This window comes from Gopherus evgoodei, chromosome 22 (assembly GCF_007399415.2).
Source record: "Gopherus evgoodei ecotype Sinaloan lineage chromosome 22, rGopEvg1_v1.p, whole genome shotgun sequence".
Classification (NCBI taxonomy): domain Eukaryota; kingdom Metazoa; phylum Chordata; order Testudines; family Testudinidae; genus Gopherus; species Gopherus evgoodei.
Genome location: NC_044343.1, coordinates 7752394 through 7774938, shown reverse-complemented (window position 1 = coordinate 7774938; position 22545 = coordinate 7752394). Strand labels below are relative to the sequence as shown.

Genomic DNA, 22545 nt, shown 5'->3' with positions numbered 1-22545 from the left:
GCTCCCGGTTTGGCTCTGGCAGGCTGAGGGTCGGGCAGACCCTTGTAGCGATTTCTTTGCAAACCGCAGAGAAGGGTTGGGGTAACATGGAGCCCGCTCTTTTCCGGGGACAAGGCTCCCAGTTCGCCGCAGCACAGAACCTTCTTCACTCTCCTTCTCAGCAGCAATCTGCCACCCTGACATCATGGTACCGGGTACCCTGCAGGGGATGGTGCACCTCACCTGTTCCAAACAGGATGGTGGGAGGGGTAGCTCAGGCTTGTAAGTTCAATCCTTAAGGGGGCCATTTAGGGCAAAATCAGTACTTGGTCCTGCCTAGTGAAGGCAGGGGGCTGGACTCAATGACTTTTCAGGGTCCCTTCCAGCTCTCTATGAGATAGGTACATCTCTATATATTCTAATATTCCAGAGTGACAAACACCTGGGGAATGGACACAACATTAGGGTTGTTCTTTCAAAAACTTACAACTGAACCTTGACTTAACGCAGCGCTGACACTTTCCTATGCAGAAGAAAAAATGTTGCTTTTAACCATCTTAATCTACATGCAACGATCACAGAAATAGTTTCCTTACCTTCGCAAATCTTTTTTTAAACTTTCCCTTTATTTTTTTTTTAGGAGGTTACATTTAACAGCACTGTCCTGCATTTGCTTTTTTTTGGTGTCGCTGCTGCCTGTGTACTTACCGTTCCAAATGAGGTTTGTGGTAACTGATGTTCATAACTGTATGTATATTTAGTCAAGAGCTGAACTTCAGTCTTTAAGACGTTTAGTCATAGAGTTTAAGGCTAGAAGGGACCTTCAAATTACTGACCCATATCTCCCAGTCCATCAACCCCAGCCAGCACCTGCACACCAAGCCCAGTGACCAGAATTAGCCCAAAATAGTGCAGCCCTCCAGGGACTAAACTATTATATGCTACAAGCAGAGAACTGAAGGGACTGAGGTGTATTGTTAGAGTAAGAAATACACTGTGGTGTGGTTTGCAGCTGACAGGCATGGAAACTAGGGCTAAGAGATGAAGGTGACAACATTAACATCCTGGGTGGAGCTGGAACTGACCATGAGGGTCCCCTGGGCAGTGGCCAGGGCAGAACACACAGGAGCAGTAGAGTCATGATGCTTTCACTAGAAGTTGGAGGTAAAATTTAAGCTGTGCCTGTGGCACTGAAGGGCAGAGCGTGGAAGAGCAGCTTTTGGGAAAGAGTTCAGGAAGGAACCGCTAGTAAAAGACCAAAAGTAAGTTCAGCATTACCTAGAGAAGATGGCTTGATTCCTTCAAAAGAACTAGAAGCAGAGATCCTCCAGACTCTTGTTAGGGTGAGAAGAGGATGCTCTGGGTTGCTCTTTGTTTTTCTAATCAGAAGCAGGGCCAGTGTAACCACTAGGCGAACCAGGCGGCCACCTAGGGTGCCAAAAAGCGGTGTCCGGCATCACGGGAGTCAGCTGAGCGGGGCAGGGCGGGAAGTGAGGGCTCCATAACAAACCCGCCCCTACAGTGAGGGGCACCACACAGGACAGGCAGTGGGAGCCTACGGTGGAGCAAGGAGGAGACAGCCGGCCAGGCGCGGCGACCAGAGCGGCCGAGGGACAGAGCCGTTGGGGAAGGCAGGATGCAGTCCTGAGCTCAGGTGAGCTTCGCCCACCAACGCACCGAGCCTGGGGCCGGGCGCAGCCACCTCCTGGGGCAATGGAAAGTGAAACTAAACCCCGCAGCGCAATGGAGGATAAAGGGTTGGTGCAGGTGCTGCTTCTAAACACCGATCCCCCTGGTGGCACTGTGCCAATGTGGGGAGCCGGCCCTGATCCCCAGGGAGACCCTCACCTGGGAGAGCCCGGCTCTGCCCTCTTTGCCCCTGGGTTCCCCCGGAGGGCGAAGTACTCAGAGCCTGGGAACGTTTAGACACCCTGCAAGCTGGGGGCATTCTCAGCCTCCTCCTTGCTCACAGATTCCCCCAGGACAGAAGGGACTGTTGTGATAATCTCCTCTGACTCCCTTGTATTAATTCTAATGAAAAATGCCACATTATGCAGCATTCATTTTTGAAAGTTTATAATAAGCGCTGCTCCAGGGAGGGGGGGTGCATGCGAAGGGGTGTGTGTGCAAGGTGGAAGTTTTGCCTAGGGCACTAACTATCCTTGCACTGATCAGAAGTGCTCCACCTTCAGATTTAAATACGCCAGGAGAGAGAGAGACATACTGCAAACAGTTCTCGTGGTCTGAAAACCAGTGAGATTTATTTTGAAGACCATGTTGCCATTTCTCCATAAATTCAAGCTCAGCACTTCGTTTCTGGAGGGACTATTAGAATAAGCATCAGTAGTAAAGGAGTCAGTAAGAGTTGATCACCAAGACACACCAGCACCTATCCTTCCCACTTTATAACTCAGTGAATCCCACAACCATGGCAATGTTGGATCCATCTGAGCAACTCCTGGCAAAGCTGCTGTTAGCCATTTTTTTCAGTGGCTGCAGAGCGCTTGGGGTGAATCTGACATGCACAAAGTTAGTTTTTTGAGTGGGATTTTTAAAAGCACTAAATATGTTGGAGGCACAAGTCCCATTGAACATTGGCACTTAAAAAAAAAATCCCTCCCTTGATACTATTTCTGTGCAAAAGAAATATTTGGAAATGGTCTTGGGAAGGAGACATCCACAGCTGCTGCCAACTATCCTGCTGATGGTCTTAGCCTTGCAGGGAGCAGTACAGTCAGGAAAGAGGTAGTATATTGTAGTGTACATGATGGACAGCTATAACAATTAAGAGGAAACAGTATCAAAAGTTAAGGGCATCATTTTGTTGTGTTAAGCTGTCCAGCTTGGACGCATGCGTGACTTTTTGCAAGAAATGCTGCTTTCCTCTACATCTGTCCACAGCTAGGCATAGCAATCCATGCATGGACTGCCACAGGCGTGCAGCTCTTATGGCCAACACTGCGAACCCCCCCTCCCCCACCTCAGTACAGGGTGCTTCAGAAATAAGGCAAGAGCAATAGGTGCAGACAGTCAAGCCACTTTGGTAGGTGAATTTCCTGCAAGATACAGCTAAATGAGCTGACTGTATGTTAGCTCTGAGCATGGGCTAGTGTGTCAGGGGTAGATGCAGAGAGGCAATTACCCTCCCTTTAATGGGTCTGGCAGATATATGAGTGACTAAAACCTACAGGAAAGTTCCGTTCTTCTGGAAGCTGGCTGCAATAGTTGGAACATTTCAAGGATCTTTCTTTGTTTTTTCAGCCACCGTCTTCTCTGATGCCCCGGTCAACTCCTCTAGTGCTTTCTTCAGTGCTTTCATTGCCTCCTTCGGTGCTTTAGGTATCTTGGTCTCCTCCTTCAGTGCCACAGCCATCTCCTTCTCTGGTGCCCTGGGGACCTCAGCCACCTTCTTCTGTGCTGAAGCCACCTCTTGCAGTGCAGGCGATATCATCTCTGTCATCTTAATTTCTTTCGGCTCCTCTGTGGCTTCTTGGGTCGCTCTGACTGATGGAGTGAAGGGGCCAACGAGCCAGTTGAGGGGAATGTTGTGTGTGACGTACTCCAGTAGGGCATCCAGAGACTCCTGGGCCGTTGTCACTTTCTCCCGGCTCTGGGTGAGGGAGCTGCTGGAGAGGTCCTGGAAGGAATCAGCTGTGGAAAAGGAAGCGTGGAGCTGCTGCACCTTGTTAACAGCCTGCTGCACTGTTTCCTGGATGTTGCTAGGGAGGCCTTGGATGCTGGATACCAGATTCACATAGGCAGAGTGCAGCTGCTGGGTGATGGTACGCACCATGGCTAGAGTATGAGGCTCGACCTGCTGAGAGGAGAGTATTGGGTAAGACCTACAATGTGAAACCAGTGTTTAGTGCACCATCTGTCCCTGTAAGTACTCCCCACTAGAGATACCTCAGGCTGGGAAGCACCTTTAGCTGGGCTCCCTCTCTGCTGGGTCTGGCTCCACTCAATCCACAGCTGTTGAAGCTTCTCCAGCCTATCCTGAAGCTTATGCCCAACGCCCTGTTTTAGGTATTCGATCTGGCAGGGAGACAAGAATGATCATTGCAGATACCTGTGATCAGCAAGAAGCTCTTCAATGCCCAGTCCCTCTTACATAGTGGGGTCCCGAGAAGAGGAAGCAGACAGTACCACACCAAGGAAGCTGCTGCACATCAAGCAGAGATGAGAACGTAGGTAGATGTGTGACCCAGAGGGCACCCTGGGAACAGAGCGATTTAGCACTGGGGTGGAATGCTTTGCACTGCCAGAGCGGGAAAGGGAGTGTACTTACTATGTTTATTGCCAGCTGGAGTTGGGAAAGAGTATCCTGGATGTTTTGCTTGGCGAGCTGCAGCTTGTTCAGGGAGTGCTGGTAGGCTTGATGGCGGACTTTGTTTGAGAGGGAACCCAGGCGCACAAAGTAATTCTGCTGCTGTTTCTGCTCTTCCACGGAGGCCATGTTGAAGCCCTCGATGGCTATGGCAAGTTTAACTGAAGAGAACAATCGTATAAGGGTCAGGTTATCAGCAGGAATGCCCACCCTCAGCGATGGTCCTCTCGGGCCCATTGCACAAGATCGTCAACACACAGTCTAGCACTACCATGACCTAATGGCCCCACTCCTTGTCTCTGTGCCTCTGTTTCCCTATCTGTAAAATGGAGATAATGATACTGCCTTTTTAAAGCATTTTGAGATCAACTGAAGAAAGAACTAGTGGTGATTATTAGTGCTCAGACACAGGTTTTGAGAGGACAGCTGCTGCCTGAAGGGATGAAGAATGCACTTTTGTTTGTTTGTTTGTTTTTTGCATGGATCTCACCTGCTTTTACCCGCCAGTTTCAAGGCAAATAAGACAAAGCAGTATCTAGTGAACATCGGAACCTCCTCCCTGTGTCGCATGCCAGCTCCTAATGTTGAGAGAAAGTCATTGGGGTGACAAGTCTAAAGCAACTTACCTGTCCCAAGACCGGAGAAGGCCTCTGCCATCTAGCAGAAGCAATAGTTCTGAGCTTGGATGGAGGAGAGGGGACTGCATTTTCTATTGCTAGCATATGCTGTAGAGCAGTGGCTCACAACCTTTCCAGAGCACTGTACCCTTTTCAGGAGTCCGATTTGTCTTGCGTATACCCAAGTTTCACCTCACTTAAAAACTACTTGCTTACAAAATCAGACATAAGTATACAAAAGTGTCACATCACACTATTACTGAAAAATTGCTGACTTTCTCATTTTTACCATATAATTATAACATAAATCAATTGGAATATAAATATTTTATTTCCATTTCGGTGTATAGTATATAGAGCAGTATAAACAAATCAGTGTCTGTATGAAATTTTAGTTTGCGCCGACTTTGCTAGTGCTTTTTATGTAGCCCATTGTAAAACTAGGCAAACAGCTCGGTGAGTTGACATCCATGTACCCCGAGGGGTACATGTACCCCTAGTTGAGAACCACTACTGTAGAATGGCTAAGCACTTTCTCACCCAGTTCCTCATTTGCCATGGGGAGGTAATGATCCACCAGCGCCCCTGATTTCTCCAGCACAGCATCCACTCCACTCGCCACCAGCTGTCCCGCTGCCTTGGCTTTATTTAGGCTGTTGGTCACCACGAAACTGGTCATCTCCTTTCCGTCCTGGACAGCCTCTCTGCTCCGCCCTACAACTGTATTCACTTTGCTGGTCACGATGTCCTTTGCACCACAGGCGGCTTCCTTGGCAGTATTGACTGTGGAGGACACCACTGATTTGGTCAGCTCAACGCTGTCCTGGACAGTCCCTCTGGTCAGGTCCACTGCTTCAGTCACCCTGTTGGTCACAATGTCCTTTGCACCATAGGCGGCTTCCTTGGCAGTATTGACTGTGGAGGACACCACTGATTTGGTCAGCTCAACGCTGTCCTGGACAGTCCCTCTGGTCAGGTCCACTGCTTTGGTCACCCTGTTGGTCACAATGTCCTTTGCACCAGAGGCGGCTTCTTTAGCAGTACTGACAGTGGAGGACACCACTGATTTGGTCAGCTCAATGCTGTCCTGGACAACATCTTTGGTTACATCTACAGCTCCGGCCACTGTGCTGGTGACCGCATCTCTCGCGCCATAGGCAGCATCCACAGCACTCATCACTTTAGTAGACACCATCTGCTTGGTGTCTGAAATGACCTAGAGGGGAGAGCCAGAGGAAAGATTATTGTGCACTCACTCAAAAACTGGTATCTCCCCACTGGAAAAAACAACCTCAGATACCCCTTCCTTCCCAAGTGGCCCTTCTCTAGATAAGTAGTGGCATGGCTTGGTAATGTCATCCATTAGTTCCCAAAGCTGTAGGGCAGGGGTCCCCAACGCAGTGCCTCAACGGGGCATCTAAATGTGCCTGTGTCCTGGCTGGCGGTGGAGCATCCGCCAAAATGCCGCTGAATTTCTGCAGTGTTTTGGCAGTGACACCTCTCGATGACGTCAATTGCTGCCGACAAGCGACATCCTTGAGAGGCGCCACCACCGAAATGCCGCAGAAATTCGGCGGCGCCGCCGCTTGATGATGTCACTTGCCGCCGGCATGCGATGTTATCGAGAGGCGTTGCCGCAGAAATGCCGCCGAAATTCGGCGACATTTCAGCAGGTGCTCCACTGCCATCACGGTCCTTCGTCTGGCACCTGCCAGACAAAAAGGTTGGGGACCACTGATGTAGGGCCAACAGGCAGCATGAACTGGTGTAGCTCCACGACGTCAGCGCCACTTACACCTGTCAAGGATCTGGCCCTTAGCCTCTCTGTCAGTGGGCAGCTCCTTTTCTAGCCCAAACACCTGCAAAGCATATGTCTCTTAAATCAGAGTTCACATTGCTCTGTCTCTACCTCTCGGCTAAGTGCTGCAACCCATCTGTTTCCCTATGGCAGACCTATGCCTCCCTGTCCGTAGCATTGGCCCTCGAGCAAGTTGTAGCTTCCCCTCCTGGGGCAGGACTCTGGTTGCAGACACTTACCTTCTCCGTAGGTTGTTGAAGGAAGGGCAGGCTCTCCTCCAGTTTGTCCAGTCCCTTGCAGGCGTACTCGTTTACCGATGCGACTAGAGAGAGGGAGAGGCACAGACTTAGTTCTCTGAATCTGTTTCAGTTTGGCTCCTGCTCGCAGTGGCAAGGCCAGGCAGAGGGAGCCTGGACGGCCAGGATAAAAGCTTCATAAAGACAACACAACCGGACTGGTTTGTGTAGCCTTGCGGCCATGCCATGCCCTTTGGGGAACCTGACTCCCTGTAATGGCAGGAAGTTGCTCCATGCAGAGCTTAGCACACTTCTCCATTGGAGGGGGTGTCTTTATTGCTCAGTTGCAGCCACTTGGGAGCCATATTAACTGGGAGGAAGGAATCCTGTTGGGCCTCCAGCTGAAGGTTGGAGGATAGGAAGAAAACCTCAAGCTATGGGGCAAAAAAAGACTAAACAGCCCCTCTTGCCCAAGAATGGAATAGCTGAGTAGTAGGCACCCCGGACTCCGATTTAATACCAGGCTCCAGTACTACCCTGGGTGAAATGCACAGCGTCCCAAGTTCTGGATGGCAAACATGTCAAGCAGGTTAGAGAACACAGGGTGGCGCAAAGGGCTAGATTCCAGTCTCACTGGAGTCAATGGCAAAATCTTCCATTAATTTCATTGGGCTCAGGATCTGGCTGAATCCAGGGGGCAGCAGGGTGGAGGAGTCAGCAGTGCTATGGTTAAGCAAAGAAGTGAAATGGAGGAACTGTTGGTTCCTTGCAGTCTGTGCCAAGCAAGTCCAGCTATTGTTGGAAAGAGTTCACTAAGGTGGATGGGAAATATGGCTACGAGAGGAGACAGAATCATGGAGATGTAGGGTTGGAAGGGACCTCGATGGGTCATCAAGTCTAGTCCCCTGAGCTGATGCAGGACCAAGTAAACCTTGACCAACTCTGACAAGGGTTTGTCCAACCTGTTCTTAAAACCTCCAGTGATGGGGATTCCACACCCTCCCTTGGAAGCCTGGTCCAGAGCTTCTCTATTCTTATAGTTCAAAATACTTATTATGTTCCCCAGTCTCAGTCTTCTTTTCTCAAGACTAAACATGCCCAGTTTTGTTAACCTTTCCTCACAGGTCGGGTTTTCTAAGCCTTTTATCACTTTTTTCCCCTCCCCTCTGGATTCTCTCCAGTTTGTCCACATCTTTCTTAAAGTGTGGCACTCGGAATTGGACCCAATATCCACCTGAAGCTATGCCAGTGCAGGGTACAGCAGGACAATTACATCCCTGTCTAACGTATGACACTCCTATTAATATACCCCAGAATGATATTAGACATTTTGGTAACTGCATCACAATGTCAATTCAAATTCAGTCTGCGATCCACTATAACCCTCAAGTACCAGGGGGTCGCCATGTTAATCTGTATCCACAAAAACAACAAGGAGTCTGGTGGTACCTTAAAGACTAACAGATTTATTTGGGCATAAGCTTTCGTCAGTAAAGAAATCTCACTTCTTCTATAACCCTCAGATCCTTTTCAGCAGTGCAACTGCCTAGCTCGTTATTCCCCATTTTGTAGTTTTGCATTTGAATTTCCTTCTTAAGTGTAGTACTTTGCACTTGTTTTTATTGACTTTCATCTGGTTGATTTCAGACCAATTCTCTAATTTGTCTCGGTGGTTTTAAATTCTACTCCTGTCCTCTAAAGTGCTTGCAACCCCTCCCATTCTGGTGTCATCCACAAATTTTATAAGTGTAATCTCCATTCTCCACATCATTAATGACAATATTGAACAGTACGGGACCCAGGACTGACTATGAGATACACCCTCCCAGTTTGACAGCAAACCAGTGATAACTGCTCCTTGAGTATGATCTTTCAACAAGTTCTGCACCCACCTTGTAATTATTTCATCTAGTCCACAGTTCCCTGCTTTGCTTATGAGACTGTCATGGGGGGGGGATTGTATCAAAAGCAGGGGCGGCTCTGTATATTTTGCCGTCCCAAGCACGGCAGTCAGGCAGCTTTCGGTGGCGCACCTGCGGGAGGTCCGCCGGTCACGCGGATTCGGCGGCTTGCTTGCGGGAGGTCTGCTGGTCCCATGCCTTCAGCATACCTGCTGCCGAATTGCTACTGTAGCCACAGGACCGGCGGACCTTCCGCATGCAGGCCGTAGAAGGCAGCCTGACTGCCACCCTCACAGCGACCGGCAGGCTGCCCTCCTCCCCTCCCCCGCAGCTTGCCGCCCCAGGAACGTGCTTGGTGTGCTGGTGCCGGGAGCCGCCCCAGTCAAAAGCCTTACTAAAAATCACAATATATCAGGCCCACAGCTTCTCCCCATCCACTAGACCAGTAACCCTGTCAAAGAAGGAAATAAGGCTGGCTTGGCATGATTTGTTCTTCACAAATCCTTGTTGGCTATTCTTTATAATATCCCTGTATGACTCGGAAATAACTCAGATGCTAGTTGAGGAGCACGTATAGTAGGAAGGGTGTTAACCCCAAAGCTGTTTTTTCTCTTCCTGCCCCATATTGGGCGTCACAAACAGACCTTAACCACATCACCAATACTCTCAGCAGTTCATGCCATGGGCTAATGTGCTGGGATGGGAGAATGAGCCAGCTACCTAATGCTGCTCTCCTGTCAAACAAGTCTTCCCTGCTGGTCTGTGTCCTCCCGCTCTGCGGCCATGCAGTGTAGTCTGAGATGTCCCATGAGGATTCTCCCACTCCTGCACAAGGGAGGAATCGCCTGTCTTGGTGTTTACTCACTCTGAGGTTCCAGGTGGCTTAGAATTGGCTGCACGCCACCAACTGCGCTGCCCACTGCCATGGCAGCCACAGTCTCTGCCATGCTGCAGACGTTGCTGATGTACGGATGTATCCCCCTGGTGTAGCTGTAAGCAGAGGAGACCAGGTTGTAGGCAGAGCTGATAAAGGGCAAGCTGGCCACCCTGTTTACTACGTTCTGAGCAAGGGAAAGAAGAAGTGACATTAGTAGCAGATCCTATGGCTGGTGGGTGAATATAAACTGTAGTCTGAGGCATGCATATTCCCAGAGAGGGCCTTTATGGAAACCACTCTGTTCTCTATCTGCTCAAGCACAGTGACAGAGAGGTGAAGGGACCTTCTCAGAGCCACGCTAGGAGTCAGTGACAGAGCGGGGATTAGAACTCAGGACCATGCTTCCTTGTCAGTCATGTACCGATTTAACATCACCCTACCTGGATTTAGCACTGGAACCCATGACAGATCGGTCTCCCAAATTTCAGCCTCATGGAGCTCCCCCAACATGTGATGTTACCGCCCTCTCCTGAGCAAGAGGAAACTGCATTCTCCATATTAAACTAGAGCCTCAAAGCAGTCTGTGTGGCTGGACTCCTCTCTTGCCTGGATGTTGGGATGCCGGCATGAGTTAGTGCGCTGAAGCACCTGTTGGCAGGTGAACCGAGGATTACACTTTATAATACTAGCTACTCGTGTTTTACGTACCACTTGCTGCTTTTCTTCAGCCTTTGGAGGGCCAGTATTCATGGCCTTGTTTCCAGATGCCATTGTAAAGTTGAATGCAACTGAAAGGAGAGAAAAAGAACAGTTACAACATTATGAGTTAGCCTTGTGATATTGCCAGCAACAGCCGGTGGACAGTATAACGCCACATGCACCTGGATTATTGGCCACCACAGTTTAGGAACTTCAGAGCTCTTCCTATTCCTTACAAGAAGAACGTGAAGATATTCTAATAGCTCCATCTAGTCATAGAAATTTCATGAATTAATGTGAATCTTTACCAGGGACCAGAATGTGCATGTAGGAGGGAAGCAATATCAATCTACCCAACCTTCTTCCACCATCCCAAGTCAGCTGGATGTTCTCACTAAAATAAGCAGCACTGAAATTGCATGGATACATTAATTTCTTAGACATCAGAGTTAGCACCCCAGTGAGATAAATTGGGGCAGTACTTACCCATATGAGGCCTGATATCTGTCTAGAACACAGAGACATTCAGGCATCAGTTTCATGTTCTGAATGTCCTCTCTGCAGCTATAAAGTCTAGGATGCTTGAATAAAAGCTTGCACCCTGCAGAAGGTGATGGCTTGTGGCACTGCATGTTGTTCCTCATCTTACTATAATTAATCTTGGCAGAATTTGAGGTGTATTTTTTTAGAATTTTGATAGATAATATAGATTTTTATTTTTAAGCACTTTTTGATTTTTATCAATTTAAAATTTTCATGGTTGTGGGAAATTAGGAGGGGTTCAGACAATAATTATTTAATGACAGCAGACACTGAGATTCAAAAAGTTAAAGCTTTATAACCATTAAAATGCAAACTGGCAACATCACATGTCAAACTATACAAAGTCAATAGCCTTAAATCAAACTCATACATTTCTCAAGCAGAATTTTTCTTATTCTGCCAATCTGTTAATTTTGACCATCCTTGATGGAAATATGTTTTCATGGGTTTGGGTGTGTATGGTGGAATTGACATTAATCGACATTTACCGATAAAAATTGAATCCTTCCAAGCTTAACTGTAAAGACGAGAATTAACAATCCAATGTGTCATCTTGACAGTGACTGTTGCAAGAGAGAAACTGCATCTTAGCCGTGGAATGAGTGGGGAAGGCAGGTTTTCAGAATTCTAATTTTGGAAACCTGGTTAGCTCATTGTCATGATATAATGACAATGGTGTTTAAAGTTCTATTTTTAAGACAACTGAACTTGCTTAACAACAGCATTGAAAAGCTCAGATTTCCCCCATTGATTCTGACGTTAAGCTGGGTTTCCCCATGTCTCGGTCTATGTCCCAACAGGATGTAGTGTTTGAGAGCACCCTGGCAAAACCTTAACTCCCATGAGAGAGACACACAAGGGCCAATCGCCTAACAGGGATGCTGACACAGTGGCAGGCACTTCCACCATTAACAATTTTATGAACTAGTAACAGTGACTGCCATGTTTGTTTCAAGACTCATTTGACACAGTCCTCTGCGAGGCCACTGATCTTGGAGTCTCTCTCACCGCAGCTCTGCCTACATTAGGGATGCTTTATTACATTTCCCATCACTGCTAACACCAGTTCAGCTTGTAGCGGGGTGGTTACCCGCTCCTGCCCTTTGCAGCTTAAAACAGCACGGGAGGGGGCTGTAGCTGGAGCCAGAAGCCTGGGCTGATGGCGGGAGTGGCTGCAGCTGGAGGCCGTGCCCCAAACTGAGCGATAAGGCTGTATAAGAAGGCCAGGGAAGCCAGAGGCAAAAAGAGTCCTCCTCTGGCTGTAGAGGGAGAAGGGCCTGGCTGCTGGGAACTAGACAAGGTACCTAGCGTGGGACAGGGCTGGGGAAAGGCAGCGGAGCTGGGGAGCTCCTGCCTGGAAAGCCCCAGGCTGCGGCCTAGGATTAGGCCAAGAGGTACTGGGATTGCGGGGTGCAACCCAGGGGTAGGCCAAGGCAGCAGGTCCAAACTCCTTTGCTGATGATGAGTGGCTGATACTGCAGTCTGCCCCAGGGCGTGGGGCTAGACAATGACTGGCAGTAGCCAATACTGAAGTGAAGTGGGGATAGAGGGTGGTGGGTTCCCAGGAAGGGGAAACCCTAAGGAAAAGGGGTTGCTGCCAAGGGGCAGAACCCCATGTAAAAGGGCACCGGGTCCAGGGAGTGACACGGGGGCCAGCTGGGACAGGTGGATTACTGGCCTGCAGAGGGCACTCCGAGCTGGAATATTGAGCTAATTCCTGACGTGACCAGCAGGAGGCGCTGTGGGGGTGAAGCCGCCCGGTTACAAGCTCCACCAGCAATAGCAACTTTGGAAGTCTTAGAAATTGGGGGGGGGGGCGGAAGGGGGTGGAGTGGAGAGGAAGGGGGTATATCCTGCTGCCTTGACTTGCTGGCTAGTTCAGTTCATTTATTTTGTCCGTTGGAGTTGCTATGCTGCCGGATGCCTGTTCCTACTGATGTGTTCGTCTGTTGCAGTATCACCTACCCTACAGAGCAGACAGATGGCTCCTGCCCTGAAGAGCTTACAATCAAATTCAGGGCAAGATGCAACACTGGATGTAAGCAGTAGGGAGAAGCTGAGGAAAGGAGGACAAGGAAATCCTTGAAGACAGCATGTGTTAGAATAGGCTAGGGGAGACTGAAGAAAATACACAATATCGCTATCAGCGTCCTTACTAACCAGCTACTTGGTTGTTATTGGTTGATGTTTTATGGCAACCATTGCAGCAGTCTCTAACCAACTCTCAGAGCACCGAGGCCCCAATTCAGGAGAGTACTTAAGTGCACGTTGTCTAATTAGACTCATCCTGAAGTCTCACCGAAGTCAATGTGACTCAACTGTGCTTAAGTGCTGCCCTGAACTGTGACCCTGGAGCTTGTGGACTGGGCTCTTGGGAGGCATGGGCTGTAGCAGTGGCAGGCACAGGAGTAACAATTTGGCTGCTTTTCGAGGGGCACTTTCTGTGCCCCCTGTGGCTGGAGGAGCTGCCTCCTCCCCCTTCCCCAGCAGCCCTGGGGTCAGAGGAGTTCTGTGCCCCTGCTGACTGGGCGGGGGCTGTCTCCCTGCTTGCTCCCACCCCCCTTGCACATGCCTCTGGGCTGTGGTATTTAAGTCTAACACACATAGTGTGGATGGACTTCTGGCTGCCCTGACATTTTTAACTCTGCACCGGTTAGACCGTGTTTTGTGGATGTACAGCACCTCGCACAATGGAGCCTTGATCCTGAATTGGGCTCGGTTAGGCCCCGCCGCTGTACAAATTTTAATAAGAGTGTTAATGCTGGTGGCAGCATCTGGCGAGCTGTTTCCACCTGCTGCAGCCAGCGCTGCTTGGTAAGCCCTGTGGGTACAGCACCTTGCGCAAGAGGGTGCCTGAACAGGGAGCCCACTAGGCACGGCCACAATCTAAACAACACCAGGGTCTGTCTGCACTGCTGAGCCGGCCCCGGTGATTGACACTACCCCAGCACCACAGCAAAGCCCTGTCCCGTTCCTGTGTCCTCCTCACTGGCGCTGTGCTGCCCAGCGTGCATGGATCTTTGTGTTGAACTGAGCTGAGACACTCTAGGGTGCTTTCCCAGTGAACTGTGGGAGAACTTGTCTGTCTTTCTGGGCACGCGGTGTGGGGGAATGGTGGGAAGGTGCTGTTGTCAGAGGTGTTGTCAGAAGCGCTACCGGTATGGTGCTCTGCTGTGCTCTGCTCTTTCCTTGTTGGTATCACTCGGCTGCGTGCGTGTGTTCCCTCTGTGTGCTGCCCCAGCTCTGCGCAGATAGCTGACACAGCAGACCTGAAGAGAAACCCCAATGACCACAGAGTCTAGTAAGGTACGAAGGCACTTTGGCCAGGTTTATTGCCGTATTGGACACAATAATAGTTCCCTCCAGATCGTTACTCTACAGGACATACTACGAGTATGTGCCCCCGGTCAATGGACTCGGCTCAGTCAGCGGCAGGACTTTCCACTGCCCCCTAGGCCGGACCAAGACATCGCCCCAGGGATGTATTCTTATACACAGATACAAACAAGTTACACATCGCTCCTGACGTATTGAGGTGCAACCCCTTTACGCAGTAAGGTGCAACCCTTCTACGTAGTAAGGTGCCGCCTCTCACCTTGTACATGTTGGTTCGATCAAAACAACTCTATCCATCATTTTACCCTTTTGCCCCTGTCATTGGGATGGGTCGGCCTGTTCTTTCTTATCTGTGAAATGTTCCAGTATAAGGTGTTCTGGTACCGTGTTTATACTTCGGTATGCTAGGTGAATATATGTTTATGCAACATCAGCCCTTTCCTTGCCAACATCTGTGAACTGAGCCGGCCTTCAGCTCACAGCTTGACTTTGCTTTTTAGCTAAGTCTTGACCATTACTTTAGTTCAGGCTCAGGCCTCATGGGGCTTTATTAGGGCCTTCACTTACTACTGGTGCCAGAGGACTGTCAGCACTCATGTGGTTTATCCCGCATCCTCACGGCAAAGTGGCTAGTTACCAGCCCTGGGGGAAGTAGCACCTCCCACCCACCCCGCAGGCAGGCCAGCTTGCCTGGCTTGAAACTAACACCCCACTCGGGTGAGAAGATTGTCTGTGGATGGGAGGGGGGTTTGGGGCAACACCCGGGTGAGGGCTCGGGCTAACTCTGCTGTGAAGACAAACCTCAGTGTTAGCCAGCCTGGGAAATTTGTAGAAAGTTTTCCTAACGTAGGCAGGGCCTGGGAGTGGTGCAGGGCTGCCCGGGGGGGGGGCAAGTAGGGCATTTTGCCCCAGGCCCCGCAGGGGCCCCCACAAGAGTTTTTTGGGGCCCCTAGAGCGGGGTCCTTCACTCGCTCCGGGGGCCCCGGAAAACTCTCGCGGAGCCCGGGCCCCCAGAGCTTCTTCCGCTCTGGGTCTTCGGCGATGGGGGGTCCTTCCGCTCTGGGGCAGAAGGACCCCCCGCTGCCAAATTACTGCCAAAGCGGGACCCGCCACCGAAGTGCTGGGTCTTCGGTGGTAATTTGGCGGCGAGGGGCCCCCGCCGTGGGCCTTCGGGGCACTTCAGCAGCGGATCCTGGAGTGGAAGGACCTCCCCGCTGCCGAATTACCGCCTAAGCGAGGGCCTCCCACTGGTGAAGACCCCAGGCCCCCGAATCCTTTGGGCGGCCCTGGAGTGGTGAAGGCCCAGTACCAGGAATCAATAGGCTGTTCACAGGACGCACCAGCAGCAAGTGGATATTCCTCTTACACTTTCAGGAGGCTGGTTTGTTGTCAAAGGCTAGGCTGAGTCAGCTGCAGCATTTGGTAAAGGAACCCTCCTGCCCTTCCACACACATACACACACAGCGCACAGATGATGTAACACCACGCTGGGCATCTCCTGCCCACAATTAGTTCTTGTTTTCAGTCTGGAAATGCACTTTGTTTTTGCAATATATCTCCCTGGCCTTGGAGTCTGGGGCCATGGCTACACTGGCGCTTTACAGCGCTGCAACTTTGGCACTCAGGGGTGTGAAAAAAACACCCCCCTGAGCATAGCAACATACAGCGCTGTAAAGCCTCAGTGTAAACAGTGCCGCTGCACAGTGTAGCTGCAAGCTACACCTGTAGAGGATGTGGAGTACACACAGCTAGCGCTGTGACCACACTTGCACTTCAAAGCGCTGCCGTGGCAGTGCTTTGAAGTTTCAAGTGTAGCCATAGCCTGGGTTAATCTAGAGTTAAAACCTTGCACTGTAAGATTGTCTCCTAATTAGTGTATCAATAAGTAAGGACAGAATAGCTCAGTGGTTTGTGTATAGGCCTGCTAAACCCAGGGGGTTGTGAGTTCAATCCTTCAGGGGGCCACTGAGGGATCTGTGGCAAAAATAGGTCCTGCTAGTGAAACCAGGGGGCTGGACTTGATGACCTTCCCAAGGTCCCTTCCAGTTCCAGGAGATTGATATATCTCCAATTGTTACCTATTACTCCTTGGGCAGCCTGAGAAAAACCGAGGGCCTCAGTTTCCTCTCACTGGTGCAAATCAGAATCAGCACCTCTGGCATTAAAGGAGATCTGCTGGTGCTAAACTAGACACTACAGGCCTGGTTTTGGTACAGTTTTCAATATGTGAGTGACACAGTGCTTGTGGCATGAGCGTGTTAAAACACAGTTTGCACGTGCCTGCGTAGGTGGGACCAGCCCTTCTTACAGTGCCAGTCTCTGCAGCGTAGGCAGGCCCTTGCAATCCTGCGGCCTGATTTTTCAGAGATGCTGAGCAGCCTCACACTCCCATTGACATCAGTGGATATTGCAGGTGCTCAGCACCTCTAGCAGGGGAAAAATCAGGCCACTGGTATCTCAAGACCTTTTTTTTTTTTTTTTTGCTAGTATAGCTCAATAGTGTTCAGTGACTGAAACTTCCATCTGATTGCAGAGACCAGAAGCCCGTTCATCTCTTTGAAATGACTTGCTGTTGCAACAAAAATGTTTGATCCTAGTTGGAGGAGGACCTCTTTCAGACAGGCCAGTCTGTCCTTGTGGAATACCCCAGCCTGCTTTCCCAATTCAGCACATTCTGGACATTGCTGTCGGCAGAGGATGGGCCAGATGTTTGCTCAAGACCACATGAGGTTCTGCTTATCAAAGTAAGGACTAAGCTGCTTCCATTGCTTTATCAGCCTGAATGTGAATTGCTTGTGTGAGCCAGGAGATGGCTTGAATGCAAAGTCGTTTTTACCTACATGTGGAAACAGGCTCTGCTCCTGTTTGCTGCTGGTTATGTCAGCTTTATTTGCTACATTCTTATGCAAACAGAAATCTGGGATCTCATCAGTCTGGAAATCTGCTTCCCGCATTCAAGTAATCTTTGAAGTCCAGCCTCTCTCCTCTAACTGGCAAGGACTGATTGATCAATAGGAACTAGGAAACTAGGTAGACTGGATAGCTAATGACTCTTTTATGAGAGACAGCTAGGGTTAATAGTTTGGATGGGAGGAGGGAACACTAGAAAGAATGTGAATGGGTGTGTGGTCTTGTGGTTAAAGCACTTGACTCTGTCAGGTGTCCTGGGTTCTTCAGATGTCCTGGGTTCTGTGCCTCAGATTCTCCTTCTGGAATGTGGCGCTAACAACAAGAGTTGGTTCTAAAGTGCATTGTGTTCAGAAGAGGTGTCACAGCCAACATTTTCAGAAGTGGCCAGTGATTCCCAACGTGGGCCTTAGGTTTCAGAATTGCTAGGAGATGTGGCTCTATAGCTTCTCTGACAATCAGGCCCAAGAGGTCTTGCCCTGGCCCCCCAAAATTGATGCACCCACAAAACATAAATGTCACTGGCTGCCTTTGAAGACATTGGTCCAAGGAGTTTTGTAACATGGTGTGACGCTGTGCATGAGGTAAACCAAGGGTTCTCAACTTTTTTCTTTCTGAGCCCCTCTCTCTAACACTATAAAAACTCCATGCTACAAAACATGTTTTTCTGCATATCCAGTATATTAAAAGCCAGGGCTAGCATTAGGGGATAGCGAGCAGGGCAACTGTCCAAGGCCCCACACCACAGGGGGCTCCGCAAAGCTAAATTGGTTTCATCCCCATGCGCCAGGGTTCAGGCTTCAACTTCGGCCCTAGGCAGCAGGGCTCAGGCTTCGGTGTTCGTCCCTCCCTGGGCTCCAGTGACTCTAACGCCAGCCCTGCTTTCTGATTTATTTTGGCAGACCCTCTGAAACATCCTCAAGGCCCCCAGGGGGCCTCGGACCTCTGGTTGAGAGCCACTGATGTAAACGACCCATATGGATTGAGTAGAGAGTCAGACTCTGCTCTGGTCTTTTCATTGCATCTTGTCTACTGTCTATCTTGTTTACTTTGAAATCTTTTAGGTCAGGGACTCTATGTGTATCTTGTACAGCACAGAGCATGTTGTCAGTGCTTAATAATTAGCACAGCTGGATTCCCTGTAAGGTTTCTAGCAGAGCCTTGTGTAATTAATTGCCTGGAAGCTAGTGTCTAAAGCAGCAACTATAGGCATATACAGCTACCACCATTTTTCAGGTCCTACTATTATCCTACTGCAGAAATACTGAATGTCTGTATCATGCCTATGCCAGATGGTCACCACTACAGAAAAGTTACAGGCAGGTCTCAAGGTCCTGGAAACTGGACGAGCCCCTAAGGTTTAACTCACCAGTTTCTCTTAGTTATTGGATTGCTGACCTCCCCTTGGATAGCCACAAAGTCTGTGTTAACATTAGAGGTAAACAGAACTCAATAAGTCAGTTCTTTGCCTGTAGCCCACCTCACTTCACAAGGGATCAGCTCTCCCATGGATTGCCTCCCATTACTCGCTTCTCAAAATGTTTTCTTCTGCAGGCCGCTAGTGGCCTGTGGGCCACAGTTCAAGAACTGCAGCACTAAGGAATCACACCAAGAATTAACTGAACTTTCAGGAGCATCCTCACTACCAGTAGCAGGCTTCTGAAAACCACATGCCCCTTCTAATTTCTATTATGGTCACATCCATAATAGCTCCAGGGGTGGAATTCGGCACCGTATAGACATAGGACGATGTGTCTGCCCTTGAAGAGCTTACAGCCTAGGAAGACACCCCCCCCCGCCCGAAAAAAAGAACTGCACAGAAGGTAGGGAACAAAACAAATACACATAAAGCTAAGTTGTATGTGTGAGAGAGAGAGAGTAGGGTGACCAGATGTCTCAATTTTATAGGGACAGTTCCGATTTTGGGGGCTTTTTCTTATATAGGCACCTATTACCCCCCACCCCGTCCCGATTTTTTACACTTGCTGTCTAGTCACCCTAGAGAGAGACAGAGAGAGAGAGAGATTGCAGGTCTTGTTAGCGCTGGTCTCCCCACAGCTCTTTAAAAGTCTCTCTCCCATAGGCAGATGCATGGGGAAGGGTTGAGAAAAGGGCAGCCTTAACTGGCTACTTTTCAGCCTTGCTGCCCTCTCAGTTTGGAGATGGTCTTGGAGAGACCAGGGATAAAAGGTCAAAAACAGGGGCCCGATTCTTCCTTTCCGCTGCAGTTTGTGTCGTTTTTATGCCAGACATTCGGATCTGGTAGCGTTTCACACCCATGTTGCACGGCTGTAAATAACTACAACGGGGGGGGGGGGCAGGGCAAATCTGACGGGCCCCAAATCTCCCCCAGAGCAGAGAGTGATGGGCAGGCTGACAGTTTGATTCTCCAGCTGTCTGAGCTCCCTCCGGGTTGCAGTGGAAACGGTTAGTTCCAAAGATCCCAACCCAGCACCGAGCTGGGGTAGAGAGTTCGCCTGAAATTGAACATGCCAAGCTACCAAGTATATCCAAGGCTGCAATCCTACACCTGCCGCCCGGGCTTACCTGGTCTAGTGTCCCCTGCTTGCTCCGGCGCCTGGGAGCCTTTTGTCCTCCCGTGCAACCGGCAACGTTCTATGCGGAGTCTGGATCGGGACTGCCCTGCTCATGACAGACAGCTAGGGAAAGCCAATCCAGGAGCGGCACTCTCCACCCTGGCCAATCAGAAGTGGGATGTGGGTGGGACAGGCGGGGCTAGAATGTTGGAAACTGGGGGAGAGGGCAGTGGCAACGCAAGATTCCAAAGGGGCCCCTGCCCTGGGCCGGGAGCGGAGGGGCGGTGGCTCCAGTTCTCCAGAAGCGGGAGGTAGGAGAGGCCCAGCTCAGCCCAGTGCTTCCAAGGGCTCCCAGTCCCTGCCTGCCTGAACAAAGCTGGGGAACTGCAAAAGTTACTGTTCTGCTTCTCAAAAGCATCGCTCCGGTGGACATGGGTGGTGGGCTGCTGGTGGCATGTCCTGAAGGAGCTAGTCAGGAAGAGCATCCGCAAAGCATAGTGGGGGTTCTAGGTGCAAGCCCCCATAATAGCAAGAGGTTGGGGGGGCACCCCTGTAGGAACTGCATCTTTTCAGGGGGCACATTTATCGGGGAGCTGGGAGTGACTTCCTGGGCACTGCAGGGCTTGGGGACAGCACGGCATGTCGAGGTTCATTCACGTGGCAATTCAGTGTTCGATTTCGCAGTGCTTTTATGTATTCCTGAGTCTTAGGAGATGCTTCTGAGTCCTTCTCTCCCCCTCCCCCAATTGACTGGCATAGGGTGGTATTGGTGCAATTCCCAACTCACCCTCTCTTGTTTCCTCTGTCTGCTGCTGAACTGCCGGAATTAGCTTCATCCACATGAAACCCACCCTGTCTACAACCCCCAAGATGCCTTCTCCACCCCCATGAACTCCCATTGCTTAAATCCTTGAGTTACCACAAATGAGAGACCCCAAATGTTATGGGGTACCCCATAAATAAAGAGTCACAAAAGCAATCCAATGTGCACAAAGTGCCTCAAAGAACTGGAGTGCATGGTCTGACTAAGCCAGAATATTTACCTTCCAGTGCTCTTCTGCCCCGAGGCCAGGTCCCATTGCTAACAATGGAGTTGGCTGGTCCCTCCTGTTCTAAAATCTTAGCTGGTTACAGATTGGCACATGCAGCAGTGGGCTGATACATGTGACTGTGCCTCCATGCTGCACAAGGAGGAAATGACATGAGCCTCTGGTGAGATGTGAGCTCTTCGGGGCAGGGACTTTTCTTTATACAGTGTCCAGCATAATGGCTCTCTGATCCTGATTGGGATGTCTAGGTGCTTCTGTGATAGAAATAATAAATAATAAACATAATGAATACTTTGTTCTGCTGTAGCGTCTTTCATCCTGGGATCTCAAAGCTTGTTCCAAACAATTGTTAGCTGAGTTCCACAACACTCATTATTATACCCATTTCACAGAAGGGGAAATTGGGTCACAACAAGGAGGTAAAGCCAAAAATTTTCAAAAGTGGATCCATTATTCTGAGTATTGTAGTTTTTGGGTGACAACTTAGAGTCTGATTTTTCATGTGATCCACAGGATGCACTGAAATGACTAGGATCTGGGGGTGTTGGGGGAACTTATGGAAATCTGAAGTTAGGTTGCCAAAAATGTCAGCTTCCAGAGTCAGTTGCCACTTTTGAAAATTGGACTGCGTGTGACTTGTCACATTCCTAGGTGAGGTGGTAAATGATGATGTAAATTAAATGTCAGTGGGTGAAAGGGAGCCTAAGTAGGCCAGTTTTGGAAATGGTGGTGAAAGTCTTTTCAGACATGTGTCTGTTACGCCATTCAAGGCATGTCAACAGGCAGCGCAACTTGGGAGCAATCTAAATGTGCTGCACGTGGGACTGTAACGTGGCACAGCAGTTGGTTGGCTGGATTTGAATGGCTATTGGCTGTCTAAGTGACAGGTGGCATGGGTGTGCATATCCCAACGATGATGATTAATTATATATATATTGCCTTAAGTGTGGGTGATCTGAGCCTCACCATCTACTGTATTTATCCTCACAACATCCCTGCTATTATCCCCACTTTACGGATGGGGAGATATGGTACAGAGGGGCTAAGGTTGGGGTCTGCAAGGGGCTTAGGTGTCTAATTGCTACTTTAAGCACTTAAGTCCAGCATTTAGGCTTGGTCTACTACAGAGTTAAGTCAACATAAGGCAGCTTACGTCAACCTCATTGTGTCAGCGTCTGCCCTAGAGTGCTGCTTCCACCCAAGTAAGTGGCCTCCTATCCTCATACAATAACTCCACCTCTATGAGAGACGTAGCACTTGTGTTGGTGTAGTTAGGAAGCCGCAGTGTCCATGTACACACTGCGTTATTTACATCAGTTCTTGGCTGTCATTCTTGTCCCTTTCATGACTGCCTCTGGCTCAGAGCAGCACTGCTGGACTCACAGCTGGAGTCATGAAACTGACAAGAATGTCAGTTTCACTGTTGGTAGAATCTATGCTATGAAATTGAGCCTGGCACTGGTCTCACAGCTGCCCCTCCACCACAGCTGTCAGCCAGGCACTGAGCTCACAGCTGGAGCCCCCACCCTGGAGTGACAACCTCCTGTTTCCCACTCACATTTGCCCCAGTTAGTGGGGCTCCATTCAGGTGCATGCATCTGGCCATGCAGAAATGTTTGCAGGATCAGAGCCTTAAGCTGTATGCTCCCCCAACTTTCTCTCCACCTCCCTCCCCTGTGTGGACCCTCATAGCCCAGTATCTTCTGCCTGGGGACCAGGGTCCCTGAAGTGCTGCAGCC

The 22545-nt window shown here is 49.8% G+C and overlaps 1 protein-coding gene across 3 annotated transcripts; it reads right to left on the bottom strand.

Moving 5' to 3' along the window:
- Positions 1 to 816: 816 nt before the first annotated feature.
- On the bottom strand, positions 817 to 19831 carry LOC115638697 (perilipin-3-like). Of its 3 annotated transcripts, XM_030540605.1 has the most exons (9): positions 19768 to 19831; positions 10444 to 10523; positions 9724 to 9919; positions 6961 to 7043; positions 5464 to 6139; positions 4268 to 4467; positions 3886 to 4014; positions 3168 to 3796; positions 817 to 849 (listed from the first exon to the last, which is right to left on the bottom strand). In XM_030540605.1, exons 2-8 carry the CDS (start codon positions 10504 to 10506, stop codon positions 3215 to 3217), a joined length of 1929 nt encoding a protein of 642 aa, XP_030396465.1. In that variant the 5' UTR covers positions 10507 to 10523; positions 19768 to 19831; the 3' UTR covers positions 817 to 849; positions 3168 to 3214. The 3 variants fall into 3 exon arrangements, with proteins under 3 accessions (XP_030396465.1, XP_030396464.1, XP_030396466.1); XM_030540604.1 differs by lacking the exon at positions 817 to 849 and having other exon boundaries at positions 2287 to 3796; XM_030540606.1 differs by lacking the exons at positions 817 to 849; positions 19768 to 19831 and having other exon boundaries at positions 2287 to 3796; positions 9724 to 9848; positions 10444 to 10469.
- Positions 19832 to 22545: the final 2714 nt, after the last annotated feature.

What these genes read in the sequence shown, in the direction of transcription:
- LOC115638697 (XM_030540605.1), bottom strand. Translation starts at nt 10,506, where the DNA reads ATGGCATCTGGAAACAAGGCCATGAATACTGGCCCTCCAAAGGCTGAA. An exon ending in TTCAACAACCTACGGAGAAG is followed by an intron (nt 6,140 to 6,960) that starts GTAAGTGTCTGC and finishes TCTCCCCTCTAG; the next exon opens with GTCATTTCAGACACCAAGCA. An exon ending in CATGGCAAATGAGGAACTGG is followed by an intron (nt 4,468 to 5,463) that starts GTGAGAAAGTGC and finishes TGTTCTCTTCAG; the next exon opens with TTAAACTTGCCATAGCCATC.